The 19465-nt window shown below is 34.3% G+C and overlaps 1 protein-coding gene across 2 annotated transcripts; it reads right to left on the reverse strand.

Annotated features, from left to right (window-relative positions):
• Positions 1 to 1973: 1973 nt before the first annotated feature.
• On the reverse strand, positions 1974 to 19171 carry LOC140963094 (dicer-like protein 4). 2 transcript variants are annotated; one of them, XM_073422327.1, is made up of 25 exons: positions 18909 to 19171; positions 17535 to 17712; positions 15632 to 15742; positions 15286 to 15426; positions 15111 to 15183; positions 13776 to 13816; positions 13390 to 13533; positions 13183 to 13311; positions 12088 to 12226; positions 11671 to 11767; positions 11263 to 11449; positions 10928 to 11088; positions 10652 to 10858; positions 10280 to 10542; positions 9924 to 10198; positions 9414 to 9841; positions 7735 to 7829; positions 6991 to 7199; positions 6665 to 6874; positions 4243 to 4701; positions 3882 to 4154; positions 3162 to 3488; positions 2677 to 3028; positions 2488 to 2602; positions 1974 to 2153 (listed from the first exon to the last, which is right to left on the reverse strand). In XM_073422327.1, the coding sequence occupies exons 1-25, from the start codon at positions 19055 to 19057 to the stop codon at positions 1979 to 1981; spliced, it is 4938 nt and encodes a 1645-aa protein (XP_073278428.1). In that variant the 5' UTR covers positions 19058 to 19171; the 3' UTR covers positions 1974 to 1978. The 2 variants fall into 2 exon arrangements, with proteins under 2 accessions (XP_073278428.1, XP_073278427.1); XM_073422326.1 differs by having other exon boundaries at positions 15286 to 15450.
• Positions 19172 to 19465: the final 294 nt, after the last annotated feature.

Consider the following 19465-nt stretch of genomic DNA (forward strand, 5'->3'; position numbering starts at 1 on the left):
TGTGCTGGGAGTTTCAGTTAAGCAATAAATAAGTCGTAAGTTGAAATGGTTTTGTACAAGAAGTTGTATAAATCAAGTATTCTAATAGATCCTTTCTATGTGGAAAAATAGGTGTTGTCAATCTCCAAATATACATAAATAAATTGGTTTCTATTTATTTATTGCATTTAATTATTTCTATTGTTTTTAAGATGCATGTTGAAGCATTTTATGTGTTTTTCAAATACCCAAAATATTACATATCATGTGCTTGATAAAATACTTCAACCAAAAATATTTTATATATTCAACTTACATAACTTTTAAATGATTTTCAAAATATTTAATACGAGATATTTTTTAAGTGTCTTCCTCTTGATTTGAAAATCAAACTCGATTTAATTTTTCGGTGTTCAATATTTCAATAAACAAATTATTACAGCTCTACGATTATCTCCTAATCGATCCTATCATGTCTTTTATTAATGGAACCTATCATAACATCACATTACAATTGCGAGTATTTATTTTGGTAAATTTTATGTAACAAGTGAAGCCTTGTTACATGTATCTCATTTGAGATGCATCGGATGTGGTTGTTTGATAACATAAAAAGAATGTGATGTTATTTATTTAAACGAATTTAATATATATAACAATTAATTTTCGTGTTATTTTTATTGCTGTCTTCCAAGTATTATTGGCACCCAATCGAAGGCAAAATAAAATTAAAATAAGACGTAATATATAGCTGAAGCAGCATATTTTCATGGCATTGAAGTTAAATCGGTTGGTTTCTTGTTTTCCTGTCACTTTGAACATAGAGATGGGATAGAACAAAGAAATTATCATATTATATACTTTTTATTTATTTATATTAATAAATTTTACTGTAAAGAACGAGTGTTTGGGGAAGACACCCTGTTAGCGAATTAGACGTATTCTCATGTTTTTTAAAACAATAATGTATCGAAATCTCATAAGAATATATTCAAATACTCACAATACTGATCCAAAATATCAATGGAAACCATCGTCAACGTCTGCACGCAATTTCCCCTAGTTTCATCCTACTAGAATAGGCTGTGATTTCAATTGTAGTTTTCTGCTATGAAGGCAGCGGACGGAGTTAGGTTGCGAAATGACTTCGAAATCTTCAGTTTTTTAGCCACCGAGTATATGTTGGTCTCAGGTGCGGCATCTTGAGATATAAATATGAAAATAAAAAATAAAATTAGACACCAAGATTTACGTGTAAAACACCTAAAAATTATTAGAGTAAAAACCACGGGTAAGATGAAAAGAATTTCACTATAATATTTTATAGTGTACAACCATTCACTGTGTTTCCAAAGACAACATACACTCTCTTAATATAACAGAATAAAATGTCTCACAAATATTATAGAACTAATCACTCAAACAAAAATATAATCGGATACAAAGAATGAGGGGAAGGAGCTCTTGAGCTCTTCGTCGTGTGAAACCGAGTAAAGATAGTACTTCCATCTTCATTTTTCAACAAAGCTACCAACCATCTGCCTTATTAAATTTCTTGTCCGCCAACTTTGAGATAGAAGATTGCTTATCGCTTTGGGCTATTGCTAAAAGTATAAGACCCCGTTGGACTCGGGTCTCACAATCCATGTCTTGTAAAGCATTCAAGCAATACAAAGTCTGCGTGTTTTATCCTTAGTTAGCTTCTTTTGAGTAAGAAAGTAAGCGCAGTACATGGCTCGATTCAGAACATGACAGGTGGTGCTAAATAGTATTAAAATAACATTGAAGTAGTAAATAACAATGATCTTAGTATAATAAACTTTACATTAACCCAAACATTGAATGAGATATCAATTATAAATTGATTCATGTATAAGTTTTTGTTACTCAGAGGTCTTTACATATATATAGATATATCTACAACACAATAAGTGACACTATGAAAATCAATCACACTTTATATTTTCATATCAAAACACCAGCATATCAATTTGTTTGTTTAGTGTCCTTTATTTAATTTTTTATCCCATAAATAGCCTTGGCATTTCAAGAACCAAATCGCCCCTTGTGCTGCATTTTCAGCAGCATCTTTCTTTCTTGTTCGAGGTTCGCCATAGAACTCGAAAGTTTCTTCTGGCATCTCTTCAATGTCCAACACAATTTTGTAGATGAATCTGCAAGAAACAAGAGTTGTGCATAATGAGATTCTTTGAGCAGTGAGGAGTGTAAAAAATATGAAAACGGATACAGCATAATTGAAACCTTTCGAGAAAAATACATGATCTCCCAAAGGCGCAAATTAGTCTGACTTATAACTAGATTGTCTAGCTCAATTTTTAATTTATTTTTTTTTACAGAGAATGAATCAAGCTTGAGCTCAAATCATTTCCACAAAATTCTATTTCTAAAACTCAAACAAAAACAGACAAGACCACGGTTTCGAGCTACTTACAAATGGACTTCAGATATAGAAAATGATTACTCAAATAGTTTGAGCCGATAACTTACTGTTTAGAGTGGCTTGGACCTGTCTCATTGCAACATTCAAATATAGGTGGTTTCCAGCAGTTGGCAGCACACATCTCATGCAGGCACGACTTTGCCATGCCATTACAGATGGAACCTAAAGCATTTGTTATAAGTTAACGAAAGAGTAAAAATTGAAAAGAAGACTTTACAAGGCACATGGGTCCGCACCTGTTCCCTGTGGATCAAACCCGGAGTCAATATTTAGATGACTAGCCGGTGATTCAACATTGAAGCCATTATTGTGAATGGTTTGTGTCACATGTAATTCTGAAGCAGTGTGCCGATAAGAAGTATGTCTCAAGGGTCTAGAAACAATATCATCCTTGCTGGTGGATGCCTCACTGAGAGGATATAGTTTCGCTTCACAGTCACTTCGAGGAGATTCTTGAATTATCAGCTTACCAAGTTTTACAGATTCAATAGAGGATGTCTCGTCTAACCCAATCAACTTGGCTTCTCTCTTTTCACATTTTCTAATCACTTCCTCGAGTGATTTTGATTTGGATCTGTAACCTTGAGCCTTCAAACAAAAGCAAAGAACATAACCCAGACCCCAGTATGCTAGGGATTAATATGCTACAGAAAAAATCCATAAAAAGGAAAAAAAACAATGAAATGAGAACACAAAATAGTGAAATAATTTTCAAAATCACCTTTAAACATTCAAATACTTGTCTTGCAGCATTTTTTTGGGCTATTTTTCCGCTTACGTTAGTGGCACAAGCTGTTGCTGTAATCGTTTTTTCATCCACTTTAGCTTCAACCAAGAACTTACCATCTTTCCTCACTTTAGAAAACTGCAGTTCCCAGTTATGGAATTGACAAAGTTCTCGTAGATCTCTGAGAGGATTAAATTGCAACTTGGATAAAGTAACAACAGGATCCAACAAAGACAATACTATTTTCCAAACACAGTTCAAATCAAATCCTGCATCAAGATATAAGGCACCAACACAAGACTCCACCACGTCACCAAGCACCTGAATCGATACAAGTTTAATCAGTTCACCATTGTTTCCGGTAATAAAACGAACATAGAGATAATCGATAAATATGATCTCATACATCAATAGAGCTATTAATTCAAGAAAAAGCCATGTCATATTGACAACTTCAATTTGAACAGTTCTGAAATTTTGCCACAAGAGATCATGGTATAGTTAATAAATAACAATAATAATAGGTGGATCCTAGCAATTCATAGACATCATGCAATATAATAGTTGATAACTTTTTCAAGCTATTCACCTAAATCATCAAATACATCGAAAGAAGTATAATTTAGTTGAAAAATAAGAATTGTGGAATCCAATTATACAATGGAACACATACTCAAGCTTCAAATGAGGACACAGAAAGTGCATAGATTCAACCTTTGGACAAGTTAGCTCTTCAATATGCCCTTTTGCTGATGTTGATGTGCTAATGGAGTTCAAATATTCAGTCATTGATTCATGGAGAGAACTAGAATCACAAAGAATGAATTTGTGCAAGGACCATCGTCCAGCTACACCAGCAAATGAAATGTTGTTTACCGAAGCTGATCTTAAATCGGTTAGCTGGCCAGGTTTCAAGCTTGGGTACACTGAATACAGATAGGAAGTGATCAAATAATCCAGGACGGCATCTCCAAGAAATTCAAGTCTCTGATTCAAGAGATCTGTTGTGTTAGAAGAAGAGATAAAAAAAACTTTAACTTACAGATTTTCATACATTAGAGGCAGTGAGGAATACCTGGTAGCAACCTCCCAAATGATTGTTGAAAGATGGATGAATGAAAGCCTGAATGAGTAATCCCTTCTGGTAAAACTTGTACCCCAACAGATTTTCAAGGGCATTAACATCAATCTGATCGGAAAGTGGGAGGAATGCTGCGCTAGCAGAGCAGATGTTATGAATTTGGGAAGGTGAAAAATCTACTTGTATGCCTATCCAGTTAAGAAATGCAGTTGCAGCTTTGAAGCCAGAGTCAAAAATAAAAGCTCCAATAAGTGCCTCAACAACATCTGCTATGACTTTTTTGTATAACCAGATATGACCTTTGTTACACCTAACTTCGGCATTTTCACCTTTTATCTTGTCAGAACATCTAAAATGTATGTTTTTCTCAGTCTCCTTTTTGCAAATTATAGGACAAGGATGACCAAATGTAAAGAACTGGCTTGGCTCTAATGATTGATCACGAATATACACCTGAAAATGTATTTGGATATGATACAACATGTCAGCTAATTATAAACTATTAAGGAAACAATTGTTAATGTAGAGCCATACATCTTCAAAGCACTGGCACATTATGTGTAGAGCAACAGGTTTATCTCTTTAATATGTTATAAGCTTATATTCCAAATCCAAAAACAGAATAATAATTTGTCAATAATGTTCGAGTGTCATATATAGTGTTCCGCCAAAAAGCAGATAATTAGTTCGTTAGAACCACAACAGAGTGCCTATTCTAGAGAAATAATAAACAGAAACACAGCTTAAACAGAAATAGTACCTCTGTTTATTATATGTTTTTGTTTAGGTTTTATAAGACAATATCTTTCTTTACCCTTCACTTTCTAACAAAATAACACATTTCTCACCAAATGCATTAATAATAAATTTAAAAACAGAAAAAATTTCACAAAATGAAAATCCAAAGAATTTTAGCCAAATATAAAGCAAATTGTAGAACTTAAACAAAAATATTTGTGAATACATAATATACAATTGTTACACTACTATTATTATAAAATTACCGATATATTACGTCAAAATATTTTGGATGGCATTTTAATTTGAATGTAGTAATTTTGGCGTTCTATTTTTAATATATACTAATGTAATTAGCAGTTTATTTTAATTTCATATTTTAGTTATTTCTAAGTATAGTATTTATATAAAATATCTATAAATATTTATACTATACTTAGTTAATGATCTAACGACTATATTTAACTTCAAAATTAAATTTATATTTAAACTTATTTACAATTACTCATTGATCATTTCACCAAACAAAAGTTGCTTTTGAACAAACTCACAAACAATCACTTGTTTCTATTTCTACTCAAACATGATTGTTTTCCAAACAGCCAGCTATTTCATTATTTTTTGGGAAAAAATGCCACACACCAAAAATAGAAAAGAAATAAGTAACAAAAAATCATCCCAGATAGACTCTCGGTCCTCCCATTCAAGAATTTAACCCACTTCCTGACGCAGTTTTCTATTCCAAGCATATCCGCGTCAGGGTAACAACATCCACTCCCAGGTGCACATCTATACTATTAATATTTTTATCTATAAACAATATGTTCTAGGACCCAGTTGATCCCACTGAACTCAATGAGGCACTGCCCATAGTTCCAACGAAGAGCAATTCAATGGCGGGTCTGGTATGGTCAAGTAAAAGCCATGAATAAAATGGAAGAGTGTGAATAAAATGGAAGAGTGTGTTTAGCAAGCTAAGTTCAGCCCATGTCTCTCAATCAAATCAATAAAGGAAGTAAAGTGTACCTCAATTTGTTGTTGATCCCACTCAACTCCATCTGTCTCCATCCATTTTCACCATCAAGAGCATTTTAAGAACTTATTGTGGTTTAATAACAGATAAATATCATGTTGCTAAATATGCTGTCACTCACTCAGGTTTTTCCTTCTCATCTTGTTAAGAAAGGTACTAAAAACCTTTTAAATTTCAATTTCAAGAAAGAACTATTTGTGAAGTAATAGTGAACCAACAGGTGAACAAAATTAACATAGTAGATACGAAGTAACCACAATATAACTCTGCTCATGTCAGCAAAATAACATAGTAAATATGAAGTAACCACGGTTTTCTTAACTGGAAGTAACCACAGTTTTAAATCTACTCATTAGCATGGGGATCCACATTCTTCATGGGTGAAGCCTTTACAGATTTAAAATGGAGATAACCTGATAACTTATTATTGTTTTAAAAAACTTTGATCCACTATCACCTTTAGGATGTCCTTTTTCCATTCTAACGTCTTAATCCTGACATTTGTTTTTCTAATAAGTAATAAGAAACAAAAGCTACTGGCGATCGGGCAATCGCCCAATCCCAATGTTCTTGAATTCACATTCTAAGGACAGATATATCCTGAGAAAACCAAACATGACAAAAAATACACGTCATGTCAGTTACCTGTAGATTATTCCTTGTCGCCAGCTTGTGTAAATTATTATTGTTTACAATGTTGGAACGCTTTCTTGTTAGTTGCCCTTCATCTAAGGCATCATGCTCGAGGAAAAGATGTCTTCCAACAGCAAACTTGAGGAATGCGTCTCCAAGCACTTCAAGTCTTTCAAGAGAGAAATGTTCACTACATTTCTCAGTAGTCAGCGCTTCAAGAATCTGACATAATTTTAAATCATTCATCACATAAATTTATAATAAACTGGTTAGATTATAACAGAATGTCCATGCAGGCCTTAAACAAAAGCTCAGCCATAAACCCAAATAAACCTTACACGATCAGCAGTAACTTCTGCTGCCTCAGGGAATGAAGCAAATAATTTCTCCCTCAATTCAATGGCTACAAGAAAGCTTTCAAGCCGATGCATGATAGATGGCAATAGAGACAATGAACTTCCAATATCTTTAGAAAAACCTATAATTTTCAATTGACATATCTCCGGAGGTAATTCAACGAAGTGTTCCTCCTTTTCTCGCCATTCTTCTGAAAAAACAATACTCCAAAATGTCGAATTCAAAGAAAAAGGAAGAAAAATTGGAAAATTAATTCTAAAAGTGTATAAAAGTCAACATGAAGTACCAGAAGAAATAAATTTCAATTTCCTAGCTACTTATGTTTTAAGATTATATCATCAACGTACATGGTATTGTGAATTGTGATAGGAATGGGTCCTAAGCTCGAATTTCAGCTGCCCCACCATTCATACTCATTTATTAAACAATTTGGGTGTCAGGACTCAAACAAAAAAGTTTTAGCCTTCACAACTGAAAAATGGACAAACTAAAAAATTCGCTTCCTCGAATATTATAAATTTCTTAAAAGAGAAAAGTTATAAATTTCTTCTCAAACTAGTGTTGTTGAAATACATACAAAGGAATGTGGCAAATGCTTTCTATTCTTAGTAAAAACCTTAAACTCAAACCATAGCTTTTTATTATCTTTTTTTTTTCACACTACACTTCCGCACATAATCTGACAAAATAATTATAAAAGATTCACGGACTTACACAAACTATACCTGAGTGTTTTTTCTTTCGTAGTAAGTTGTCCAAAATAAAAAGTTGTTTTGCTTTAAGTAGTGGTTGATCAGGGTGTGCAAGATGAATATCAAACCTACAACGTGAAATATGAATCGTCACATTTGCTGAAGTGACATTAAAACCTGATGCAAACACTCACCACAACATGATCAATCGTGTAACACCAGCACAACAAATCATACATGCTGGACTGAGATCTCAGAATCAATAAACAACAAAGCTACAAAATTTATCAAACAAATATTTTAAGTCTAATAATAAACTATTAATCTAATGAGGTAAAAACCATGAAGTTAGGATGAAGAAAATCAAGATCATCTTCTTGTGCATTGCTCTTTTTCGAGAGGAATTTGGACTAATGTCCTAAAAGAGTTGGGTTTTCAATGGGATTTCCCGAGGCAAGCTAAAGATCTGTTCACTTTCGATTCCATGTGCCCCATCGGGATAAAATTCAATGACTTCTGGTATTTGATAATTCACTGCATTTTTTGGTCATTATGGTTGGAAAAGAATAGCAGAATATTTGAAGATGTGTCGGAGTCCGTCGACCAAATGTGGGATAAAATAAAATTCAGATTGGCATCTTGGACGATCAACTTGCAAGAGTATAATCATTTACGCATATCAGATCTAGTTAGGGACTGGAAATTTGTATGGTTGTGAGAAATTTAAGATGACGTAGAGTTGCACTTTATTTTTCTTGTTGTTTGTAACGTTGCTGCGGATTACTCATCCGCAGATATGGTGTAACCTCAACATATTATAATAAAGTTAGTTTTCTATAAAATAAAAAAAAAAGATATTCTGATCTAAAATTCTATTCAAGAACTAAATAAGCTTCCTGATCCAGATACAAAACGATTATCAATGTTTGTCACAAAAGTCAGTGTAAAAGAAAAGCTTATTGTTGAAAAACTTGCCTTAGTTGTTCCTTTACATAAATTTTGTAAACAGAAACGTAAGCTAAAGATGAATCTCTCAGTACTTAAATCAAACATAATACCAAATAACAGACAAGTAAAATAGTTTTATAATGCACTCTTAACAAAATCTAAAGCGCATGAAAACTACTGAAGAGAAAATACTGGTTCAATGCTCAGAGTCACTAAATTTCTGAAGTTCACTCTTACTTTAGTGCTGTTGATTATTGTAATTTATAACATGCAGAAATAACTGAAACTAGTGCTCCGCCACACGTGTTGCGTGCTTGTACAATATTTTTTATAATTAATTTGGTTTATATTTAAATGAAGATCAAAATGTAATTATAAGAAATAGTGAAAGACTACACTGTAATTTTGATATATAAATTAAAAACTAAATAGAAAAAAGAAAGAAAAAAAACCAAAGTAGGAATTGAACATACAACTTAATGTTTAAGAAACACAAACTCTATCCGTTAAGCTGCATGTTATTTACGTTATATTTTAACACTTTATTAAAATATATATTATTAAAACAGACTATGACACCAAAAGTTAGTTACTCTAATGGTCTCAAATTTAATAATGCAGTATAGATATAAGCAAAGTATGTTTCATATGGATGGAGTTCATATCAACTCATATATTATCATTTACTCCTAAATGAAGCCGATGGTGAGAATAAAAACAAGGAATTAGTAGCGATAAAAAAGTCAAAGAAAGAAATAACTTACACTTCAATGTAATGCTCCGCATGAGTTTTTGATTCATCATATAAGCAATACCCATTTTTTTCGTGACAAATATCAGAAATAAAGAAAAATGTATCTTTGCATGGGACATATACCAAACTGTTCACGATATCATGCACATCTTTGCCACCATTAGAAAGATGCAAGTGGCTGCCGGGTTGAGGAATTTCATCATCCACAACATTGTCTCGGTGTCTAAAAATTGGTGATGACAAGCATCTGTTCACTAGCATCCAGTCAACAGAGATTTTGTCATCATCATGCTGAACAATGGGAAGCATTAGATAGAAGGTTGAAGTGTTTGCTTTATGGACGTCATTCTCTTCTAATGAAAAATATTCTGGTATGAATTTAGACCGATCAAGAATGATACTAAGAAACATTTGCTGGAACTTCTCCGCAGATGCAACCTGTGCAATATAAATTCCAAATTCCGCTGCATAAATTATGCTACGCGTGCTTAACTATTTTGAATAGAAAGTTGAAATTTACCTCATCTTCATTAAATATGGCATCTCCAGATGGAATAAATTTTGTAGTCACCATTCTACCACGAGCCAGACGAAGATCCAATTGCATGTTCCCAGCTTCTTGGGGTAGTGGCTCTTTCACAAAAAGACCAAACTTTCTGTAAATCCTATCCACTGGATTAGGAGAAAACTTGACGTAATAAGAGCTAAAACAAGTGGAATCACCCACTTTGTTCCACGGTCCTCTCAGAGCTGCAGGAACAAGCATCTCATGGAGTTCTGCTGGTGAATTCTCATCTGCAATGAACAAATTCATTAAATTATCAAACTAATATTGAAGAAAGATAGTACAACTCACGAGTACCAACATTCCCTCACCATCGCAGCTGTCAGAGTCTGATAAGTCCTGAGTCACCTCATCATACTTATCATCATGATCTGGCAAAAGGTAATCAGTCAATGCTCCGACTTCATGCAATTCCTTGCATGCCTTCAAGCAGGCATCTCTTTTAGATAACTCAATCGACAATTGTGGTGCACTGACAATTTGATGAATTGGAGCATTGGCTGGGAGGATTATGTTGCAAACCACTCCATCTGCATCATCATAGTAAAAGAACTGTGGCTTTGGCTTGAAGTACCTAATCAAGACAAAAAGTAATTAAACAAAATATGGTGAAACTAAATGGAATAGCCTTAATACTCAAAACCAGAGAGCCTAATGGAGACTGAATAACTAGAATATCATACTCATCATGTGGAAGTTTGGAACAATAGTGGTGCAGTAATGCAACACTCGAAACAGAACTTATAGTTGCCCCCGTAATATCAACTTTGTAGGTTCTTTCCTCAAAATCAGTTGGTGTCACATGAGATTTTCGAGAGAAAATTTCTTCGTTCATCCGGTCTTCATCTTTCTTAAAATGTTCAATCAAATCAAGTTCCCTCGGGTTGCCCCTGTAGTATTTCATTAGATTTTAACTTTACTCATAAAGTGAAACCAAAAAATGGATTTGCATAAATCACCTGTCCACCAAAAATGCATATTCAGACTGGGGCATACGAGCACGGCCTCTTGATTGTATAAAACTAGCAACTGTTTCTGGAAGATCAAATCGTATTACAAGGCAGCATGTCTGAATATCAAGCCCCTCCTCGCCAACTTTTGTCGCAACTAAGAGATTTAGCTGCCAAAACAAGTTCATCAGAAAAACTGAAAAGCTATGTGAACATGATTCTTTCTGCAAACAATCAGATAAACATAACTAAGTGAGGAAAGAAGAGGCTTAAAGACGACCAATACCTACTTAAATAACCGTTTTTCCAGGCCATAAATAGTAGAAATTAAAAGAAAGTATTACCTCACCAGAACGAAACTTCTCGAGAATGATGTCTGTGTTTTTACGTGAGACAAGTCCAGAGTGAATACCAACAAGGAAACCACATTTCCAAGAACATAAAAACTTCAGATTTTGAAGTATATATGTGAGAGATCTTGCAATGACAATTCGATTGACAAATATTATACATTTCATACTTGTTTGTAACCTGGAAAAAAGTTGGTTAAATTTCAGAGAAGCAACAAAGAAATGACCACAAATACATACTTCAGTTATGATAGTTTTGTTTCTAGGTCATGATAATCGTTTTCCAGTGGCGATAGCAAAATGTAGATTAACTTTACCTTCGGTTTCGGCAAAATACTTTTCTAGAGAACAGATTCAAGTTGATATAGTGTATTCATAATTTTGCGCCAGCGAAATACCGACCTGAAATTTGATAGGATTCCAATAAGCCGTAAGAGCTTTTTAGAGAAAAATGGCTCCTTCAAAACATCTACACGGGATATATCAGCTTGCATGCCATCTGAAAAAATAATAGGACAATTTCAAACATCGACGGTAGGAAAAAATGCACATGCCAAAAAGTTTATCAAGAAATATCTGTACCAAAATAAATGTAAATATTAGGCTCCCTATCAATTGATGCAATCATGCAACGCGGATAACGCTAATATAAGGTAAAAAGAAGTCAGTGATGGTGATAGAGGTGGTCTCCGCACTTCTTTAACATCAGGGACACATAGCACATGTGTAGGTTACACTCACACACACACACACACACACATATATAACATTAAAAAGCCATATGATGGATGAAAACCTATAGTATCAACTACAAACTACCTCCGGCGCAATCAGAAGCGAGGACTGAGGCTGCCCGCTGCAAGTATTTGTTGCACAAATAGTGATCACTGCAACTCCTTTCTTCCTCCACCATTTCAGTATTCTCGTAATGATCACCCTTTGAAGCAATATAGCTGGCCTTTGGAAAAGAGAGAGAGCGAATTAAAAAGTCAGTCATCTCCCATCAGAGATTTTAAGACACACGTACACACCCTAAACCAGCGACATTGGGTTGATTGTTAAAATCAAGATATCAAGCAGTAAAATCCAACACAGAAGACTGAATTGGTCCTTCAAAAGTCACAGGTAAGAAAACCTACAATGGCTCAACCTCTCATAGAAATTCAGGTAGGGATATGAGCAGAGCAATCCTTAAAAGTTCTTAGAAATATCTTTATCTTTTCCCCTTGGTGCTGTACATTTTCTGAAAACTAATGATACCAACTGTTTCAGCCAAGGGCTGCCAAAATAACACTCTCAAATATTGACATTTACAAAAGGAAAGTTGAAATGAGTTCCAACTCATATATGACACTGGAAAATGCAGACTAGATGGCCGTAATGTAAGGCACACTCGGTCTCATCACAGTGCACATACTAGCACAACAACATATGATAATTTTAGCACATGGCAAAAATGTTAGTTCAACCATCAAGTGATGAAAACAGACACGATGACAGTGGATTTTGATGAGATAGATCCAACTTTGAATCATTCTGATTTTATAAAACCATTCATGGTTCGTGACATGACATGAAAATTCAACTGATCAAGTCAATTTACATTTATTGGTCTCGTTGATCAGGACGTCTTCTCAAAAATCCAGCCTGCAAAACCCTTTGGGTTCTGGTTTGACATTTGAATAGAAACTAGGTCTAACAATTAAAACACAAAAAAAAAAGTTAAAAACAAATTAGAGGTTTGGCACAATGTAATAGAAAGAATAACAATAACGCCACTGAGTTTGGAAAGACAGAGAAAATCTCTTTATTTTTACTGCTAAAACAATAGAGTTGAGGAACAATTTAGAAGTATAAACAGACAAATAATTGTAAATGGGAAAGAACTCATAGCTCTAAATATTTTGACCTTACCTGTAATGCCCCCCATAGTCCTAGGTTTTGTAGACAAAATACTAAATCAGAATGCTTCTTTAGAAGTGACTTTTTGGAGATCCTGAGAATATTCTGATCAAGTGTGCTCATCCGAATGGTAGACATACTCTGTGATACCGTGAAGGGATCAACACAGTGTATTAAATGCAATGAATTCACCAACTAAAATGTACCAGTACACAATACCTGGTGCTTTATCTCCTCAAGTTTCCTAATGAACATCGAGTGAGTGCAAGAGTTGCCATTCTCGGTAGAACCAAAATAGTATACATTTACTTTGGGGGATGTTACAAATTGTTCCAGTTCATCTTTGTCTTGAATGGAATAAACCTATCAACAAGAAAGTCAAATGATCAAAAATTTACGTCACAGCCACCAGAGCCACAACATCGTGATTCTAATCCCAAAACATCTAGGAAACTGAATTTAAAGTAAGAGAATGAGTGAGAGTTGCTTCATCTGCCAATCCTCTGAACTTGCAGCTTTATATAGTTTGTACTATAAAATATATAATTTATCAAATTGAAGTATATAAAAAATGAGTATTTTCATATTCATCCTTCGGAACTCACCCTTGCTCGCAACAAAGCCTCGAGACTGTCAATTGAACCTCCTGAAAACACAAGAAATTATCAGGAAACAAATCAATGAACCAAGGTACAATCTGTTGGTTGCAAAAATCAACAGAATTTCCAGTACTTCGTAGCATATACAGAAGCTCGGAAATAAACGTAAAAATGGAGATCGATGGAGTAATGGAAGAAAAAAACGCAAGCAAATATCGGTTGCAAAGTGAGAGTGCAAGTTAAAGAAAATAGAAATCGGGATAAACAAATTACACTCATTTGGGAGATCAATAACAATTAAAAATGAAACTATCCAACACACCAGTATGTTTTTCAGTTTTAAATGTATACATTTAACAGGTCAATGCAACTGATGCAAGTAACATGTATTCACTTCACAGAAATAAAAATTACCAACATGTTGATAAATAATTTGCTCCATACTCAACAACATAAAATTTAAAACCCAATGCTTACAAAAGTAGACATTTTTCCTACATACGATTCTAAAATTTAGTATAAGCCTTTGTTCCAGTACTTAGCTCTCATCGAATACATTTAATCAACTACCTAGGAATAGGGTCAGATCAAACCAATCAATTTATACATCATACCAAAGTACTAAAATAGGACCGAGCCGTAAAAGCTTGATTTCTGAAATTAAAAAGACACAAGAGAAGTCATTTAAACCTGAAGGAGGAAATTCCATTTTGTCCATTTTCAGACTCACCTATGGCACCATCAGAATAATTTTCCTCACATTGCTTTTCTCACTTAGCAGCACGCTCTTGGTTTGCAAGCTAATCTGCTAACCCCTTCCCACCTCTGAAAATATAGGAACTAAATGTATGCATCGGAACTCCAACTTGCCTCACTGAATATTTAAATTGTGACCCTCAATATTAACAATCGTGTTTTGTTTGTTTTTTTATCCTAGCATTTTGAATTAAAGCACAATATAATGTGTTACGTCATAAAACTACGAATGATTGAAGTTTAGCCACCACAATCATAAGATATCAGGCCACAAATTCTTTCATAAAATTCATTTTATCCAAAGATTGTTGGATCCGACAATTTTATTCTTGCTACTGAATACCGATAATCCTTTGCTCAACTTCCACAGTTAGGTATCTCACCCCAACTACAACATTTTCCCAGTAAATGAAGCACTACAAAATACAGCAATTTAGTTTACAATGCAGCATACTTGAAATAGGACGATATGAAAACTTCAACAAGAATGCAATCAAAATACGTCATATCAAGGGGAAAAAAAGAAAGAAGTTTCTTAGCATGCTCAAACAGAAATGTTCTTCAAAAGTTACCTGGACAGCTTACCTTTCCCTAATATTGGAGATGCTGTCATTCCAAAAATACGTGGAAGTTTCACAGAATCCACTTTGTAAAAGATCTGTAGCATTTTCAACATTAATCCATGTGTCTCTTCTTATGACTAAAAGGATCAATTTTCAACCACTGCATGCTGATTAACTCATTAATTCAGTTTACCCACCTTCATAATTTCAGCATAAGGATGATTGCTTTCAACTTGAGCATAATGACACTCATCAAATATCAGAAGGGCAATCAGCTCAATCTTAATGTAGCAATGTGAAAGATTATGCAACAATATCTGAGGTGTCATAACAAGGACCTGGAAATGGAAGAAATGTACAATCTGGAAATCAAAACAATAAAAAAACTTCAACTATTTTCCTTCGCAAGCCAGAGGAAGATAATTCCCCCAGGCAAGCCAGAGGGAGACAATTTATCGCAAACATGTTGAATGAACCATAAAGGTATTAAAGAAACAGTTCTAGTACATCCATATTTAAAAATTGACAACTAACTAAACTAACCTCGTGTTCCTCCAGTTCTTTTTCCCAGTTGCATCTGCTCCTTAAATTCATTGAACTCCCACAGTAGGTACCAACTTTGAAATCAATAGATTTTCCTATGACCTTGGCTTGCTTTAATTTCCCATGGAAAAAAAAAATCGAAGTAAGATTTCGATAAATTATCACAAACTCCGGATGAACTTCTTTAGGGAGTGATTATTCTATTTTTTCTTTATAAGAGGAGTGATTATTCTATCAATACAACACAGTGCTGACATGCTTTAACCAGAAGTTAATAGTTTTAATTTATAAGCTGTTCATCTAACAAAGGCACTGTTTATGTTACGTACACAAGCTGAAATCTGTTTAAAATATAATTAAACCCTTGGAGCACTCAAGCTAAGGTGGTTTGAAAAAGTTACATCACATTTGACAAAGGCTCACCAGTTGAGAAAAGTGACCGGGAAAGTTTAAAAGGAAAAGGAAGAGGTCAACCTAAACATACATGTAATAAAGTGTTCTCGACATTATTAATTTCATTTTGTCGAAAAGGAAAAAAAGCATTATAATTTCACAGAAACATAATGCCAATAATCTCATTATGCTACCAGTTAAATGATAAGCTGGCCCAATGCTTATCAATCATCCTGGCCCATAAGTCCAAGATCAACAAGTCCATAAGTCCAAGATGAATTAGCCATCGGAAAGAACTGGCCCATTACGTCTACAGATTCTTCTACAAACATCTTTTGTCATTGTTCGATAGATTTGTTACAACAGCGTAACAAACTCTTTCTACACTTGTCAATATGAGGTTAAATGCAATTGTATATAAATAGGATACGCTGTATACGAGAATATCAGTGACTAAATATACAATTCTCAAGTCTCTTTCACATCATTATATTTTTCTTGCTCTGCCCAACAAACCTTGATCTAAACAATTTAATATGTTCTGATGTTCAAGTATTGACACGGCGACCCGGTGTACGAGTCCTACGAGACTTAGAAATGTGCTTCTCCAACCCCCCCTTGCCACAACCATGACTATAGTATATATATGTATAAGACCCATCCTCATTTTGAAAATATAACATGTAGAGAGTGATATTCATTCAGAGCCCAAGAAAATGCCTATAATCCTTCTTCTTATACTAATCCTCCAAATTCATTTTGAGTTTTCCCAGTTTATTTCGATTCATTTACTTTAATTTCCATATTCAGTATTTTTGTTTACAGAAACGTATCCACTACATTTCTGCCCAACTTTACTTTTCCTTTATGTTCTCCTCACATTCAATTATCCCTCAACATGTTACCTCATCTATTAGGCATTGTTATACTTCATCGAACCATTCGATATAGTTCACTGAGGGCTGAGGAATGGTATTAGCAGAAAAGCGCTGGGGATACAAGACATAAATGGGCAGACATAATTTGAGGAAGGACTTAAACCACAAGTGCATATGCAATTATGCACCTAATTTTTGGCATCACAAGCAGTCAGAATAATTTGGATACAGCTTTGCAAGAAAAGATACTTCGGGGAATCTGAAAAAACATGTGTCACACAACTTTCTGATAATTGGCAGAAGCCATAGAAAATTTATCTAGTCCCCATTTCTCTCTTCCCGCCACAACCGGCATAATTCATCATTAGTTCTGAAAAATTAAATGTACGAGGCAAGCACAAAATTTGAATTCACACCAAATATGGAAGGACATAGAGCTATTTTCACTATTGAAGGCAAATGATTCATGGTATAGTTGGTAATATGGATCCTTGAATGAAACAGCAAAGGCCCACACACATTAATATCAGTCCACGGCCCCACACGCATTAATATCAGTCCACGGCTAGATCCAATATTTACAATACCACAAAAAAGGAAAAAATGGAGACTGCAGAAAGGAATGGGGAAACCTGCTGGACCAGAGCAACTGTAGGAGCTAGAAAAATGCATACATTCTTTTGAGGCTTTTTAATCAGGTGTCCCATCTCATAAATTAGTAAAACGGCGATATGAGTTTTCCCACAGCCTGTTCCCAGATAGATGATTACATTCTCCTCCACGGCTTTCATACAAAGGTCTATCTGGTACCTGTGAGTATTTCAAAACATCAATTAGATTTGATTTTCTGTCTCAACCTATACGAGATCAGAATTCAGACATACATTTGGGACGGTAATTAATTCATTTGAGTTCTAATGCCTTAGACTGTCACTAAGATGACATCAGGCAACATGAAAAACAAACATTAAATTAGTTTCTTTCTTTCATTCCTTTATAGGTGATGATAACAATACCTCTTGCTTGGTCCAGAGAAGGAAGATCAAAAAGACTCTGAACGAACCAAGAAAACAACATCTAAAATTTAAAGTAAAAAACAACCTTCCAGTGTAAAATGGTCAACAAATTTCCTTTCTCCAATAAACTAATCAAGGAAGAACAATAAGAAAATTCTTTCGACATTCTTCTTTTATGTCAGCACATTATCAGGTGGACCAAAAAAAACAAGTGATCGCTCAGGTGCCTTTGACATCAATTACTATGATATTATCGAGACCTCAATATATAAATGCTTAAGGTAACGTATGGAAAAAATATTGGCATGCCATAAATAAGCATATAAACATTCTTATTACAAGCACACCAAGAAGAATGAATAGCTGGGCTTGGTCTCTCTCAGGGCCGAGCCATGAGCCGACACACAGTCCGCAGTTAGCAGGCTTGTGTGCTACTGCACATGCTTGATGGATTTAACCAGTTTTATTGCGCAAGAACACATATTTAAGGATCTCCAAAGTGTCAGGGTGGATTAACAGATAATTTATCCAAAAACCAACCTCGCAAGAAGCAGCTTTCCAATTTTGTAATTACAAAGGATGGATTTTGCACGTAAGAACATATGTACCTGAACCTTTTTTTTAACTGGTTCCCATAATTAACGAGGTAACATCTCAATATGTTGTATTATTTACACTAAAATTGAGAATGTGGACAAAGAGACAGGGATTTCCCACAAGTCATGCAAAAGTCCAGCCAGCTTCAAATTCCCAACAAAATCCAATACAGCATGCTTTAATGATCGCACATGGCTCTGTCATGCCAAAAAATCTACCAACATTGTCATCTCCCTTCTATTCCGTTTCCCTCTCTCCTACTTCCCCATACACAATTATAAAAATAAAAATAAAAAAACACGACAAAACAAAAAAAAAAATCAAACAAAACCCACAATGAGAATTCAGTAGCATGATTAAGGAACTATACTTTCCAGAGCTAAAAAAGCTTACTTTCTAGCGATTGTTCTGGGGTCTTTCTCCGACTTCTCTGTATTTTTCTGTTCCTCATCACCCTCGAGAGAAAGAGATGATAGCTGCTCGGAAATCCCGTCTGCTACAAACTGACTCTGATGGTGCGGGATGCTGCAGCCGCCGTCCATAGAGGCGGTTCCGGCGCTGGTTATCGGCGTCGGACAGTGGATTGACCTGTAGTTAACTCAAAAGTCTGACAAGAGTCTTAAGATTGTCACTTGCGTAAGAAAGTGACTTCTTTTGGGCTTCGTGAGACTTAAATAATAAACCAAAATATAATAACTTAAATAAAAATAATAATTATACTCGAATTTATTTTATTATTATATCGTATTTTTTAAAAATTAAAAAAAACAATTATAGAAATTTTTTGTTGGGAAAAAAAAAACAAAAATTGTTTGAAAATAATTTTTTATTCTTATATTATATATAGTATAGGGTGTTTTTGTATTATATATCGTAAAAGATTAATCATTTTTTTAAAAATAAAAGATAAATCATAATAATTAGAAATTACCACATTATCTCATATTTTA

The sequence above is a fragment of the Primulina huaijiensis genome, chromosome 17 (assembly GCF_012295235.1).
Source record: "Primulina huaijiensis isolate GDHJ02 chromosome 17, ASM1229523v2, whole genome shotgun sequence".
Lineage (NCBI taxonomy): Eukaryota > Viridiplantae > Streptophyta > Magnoliopsida > Lamiales > Gesneriaceae > Primulina > Primulina huaijiensis.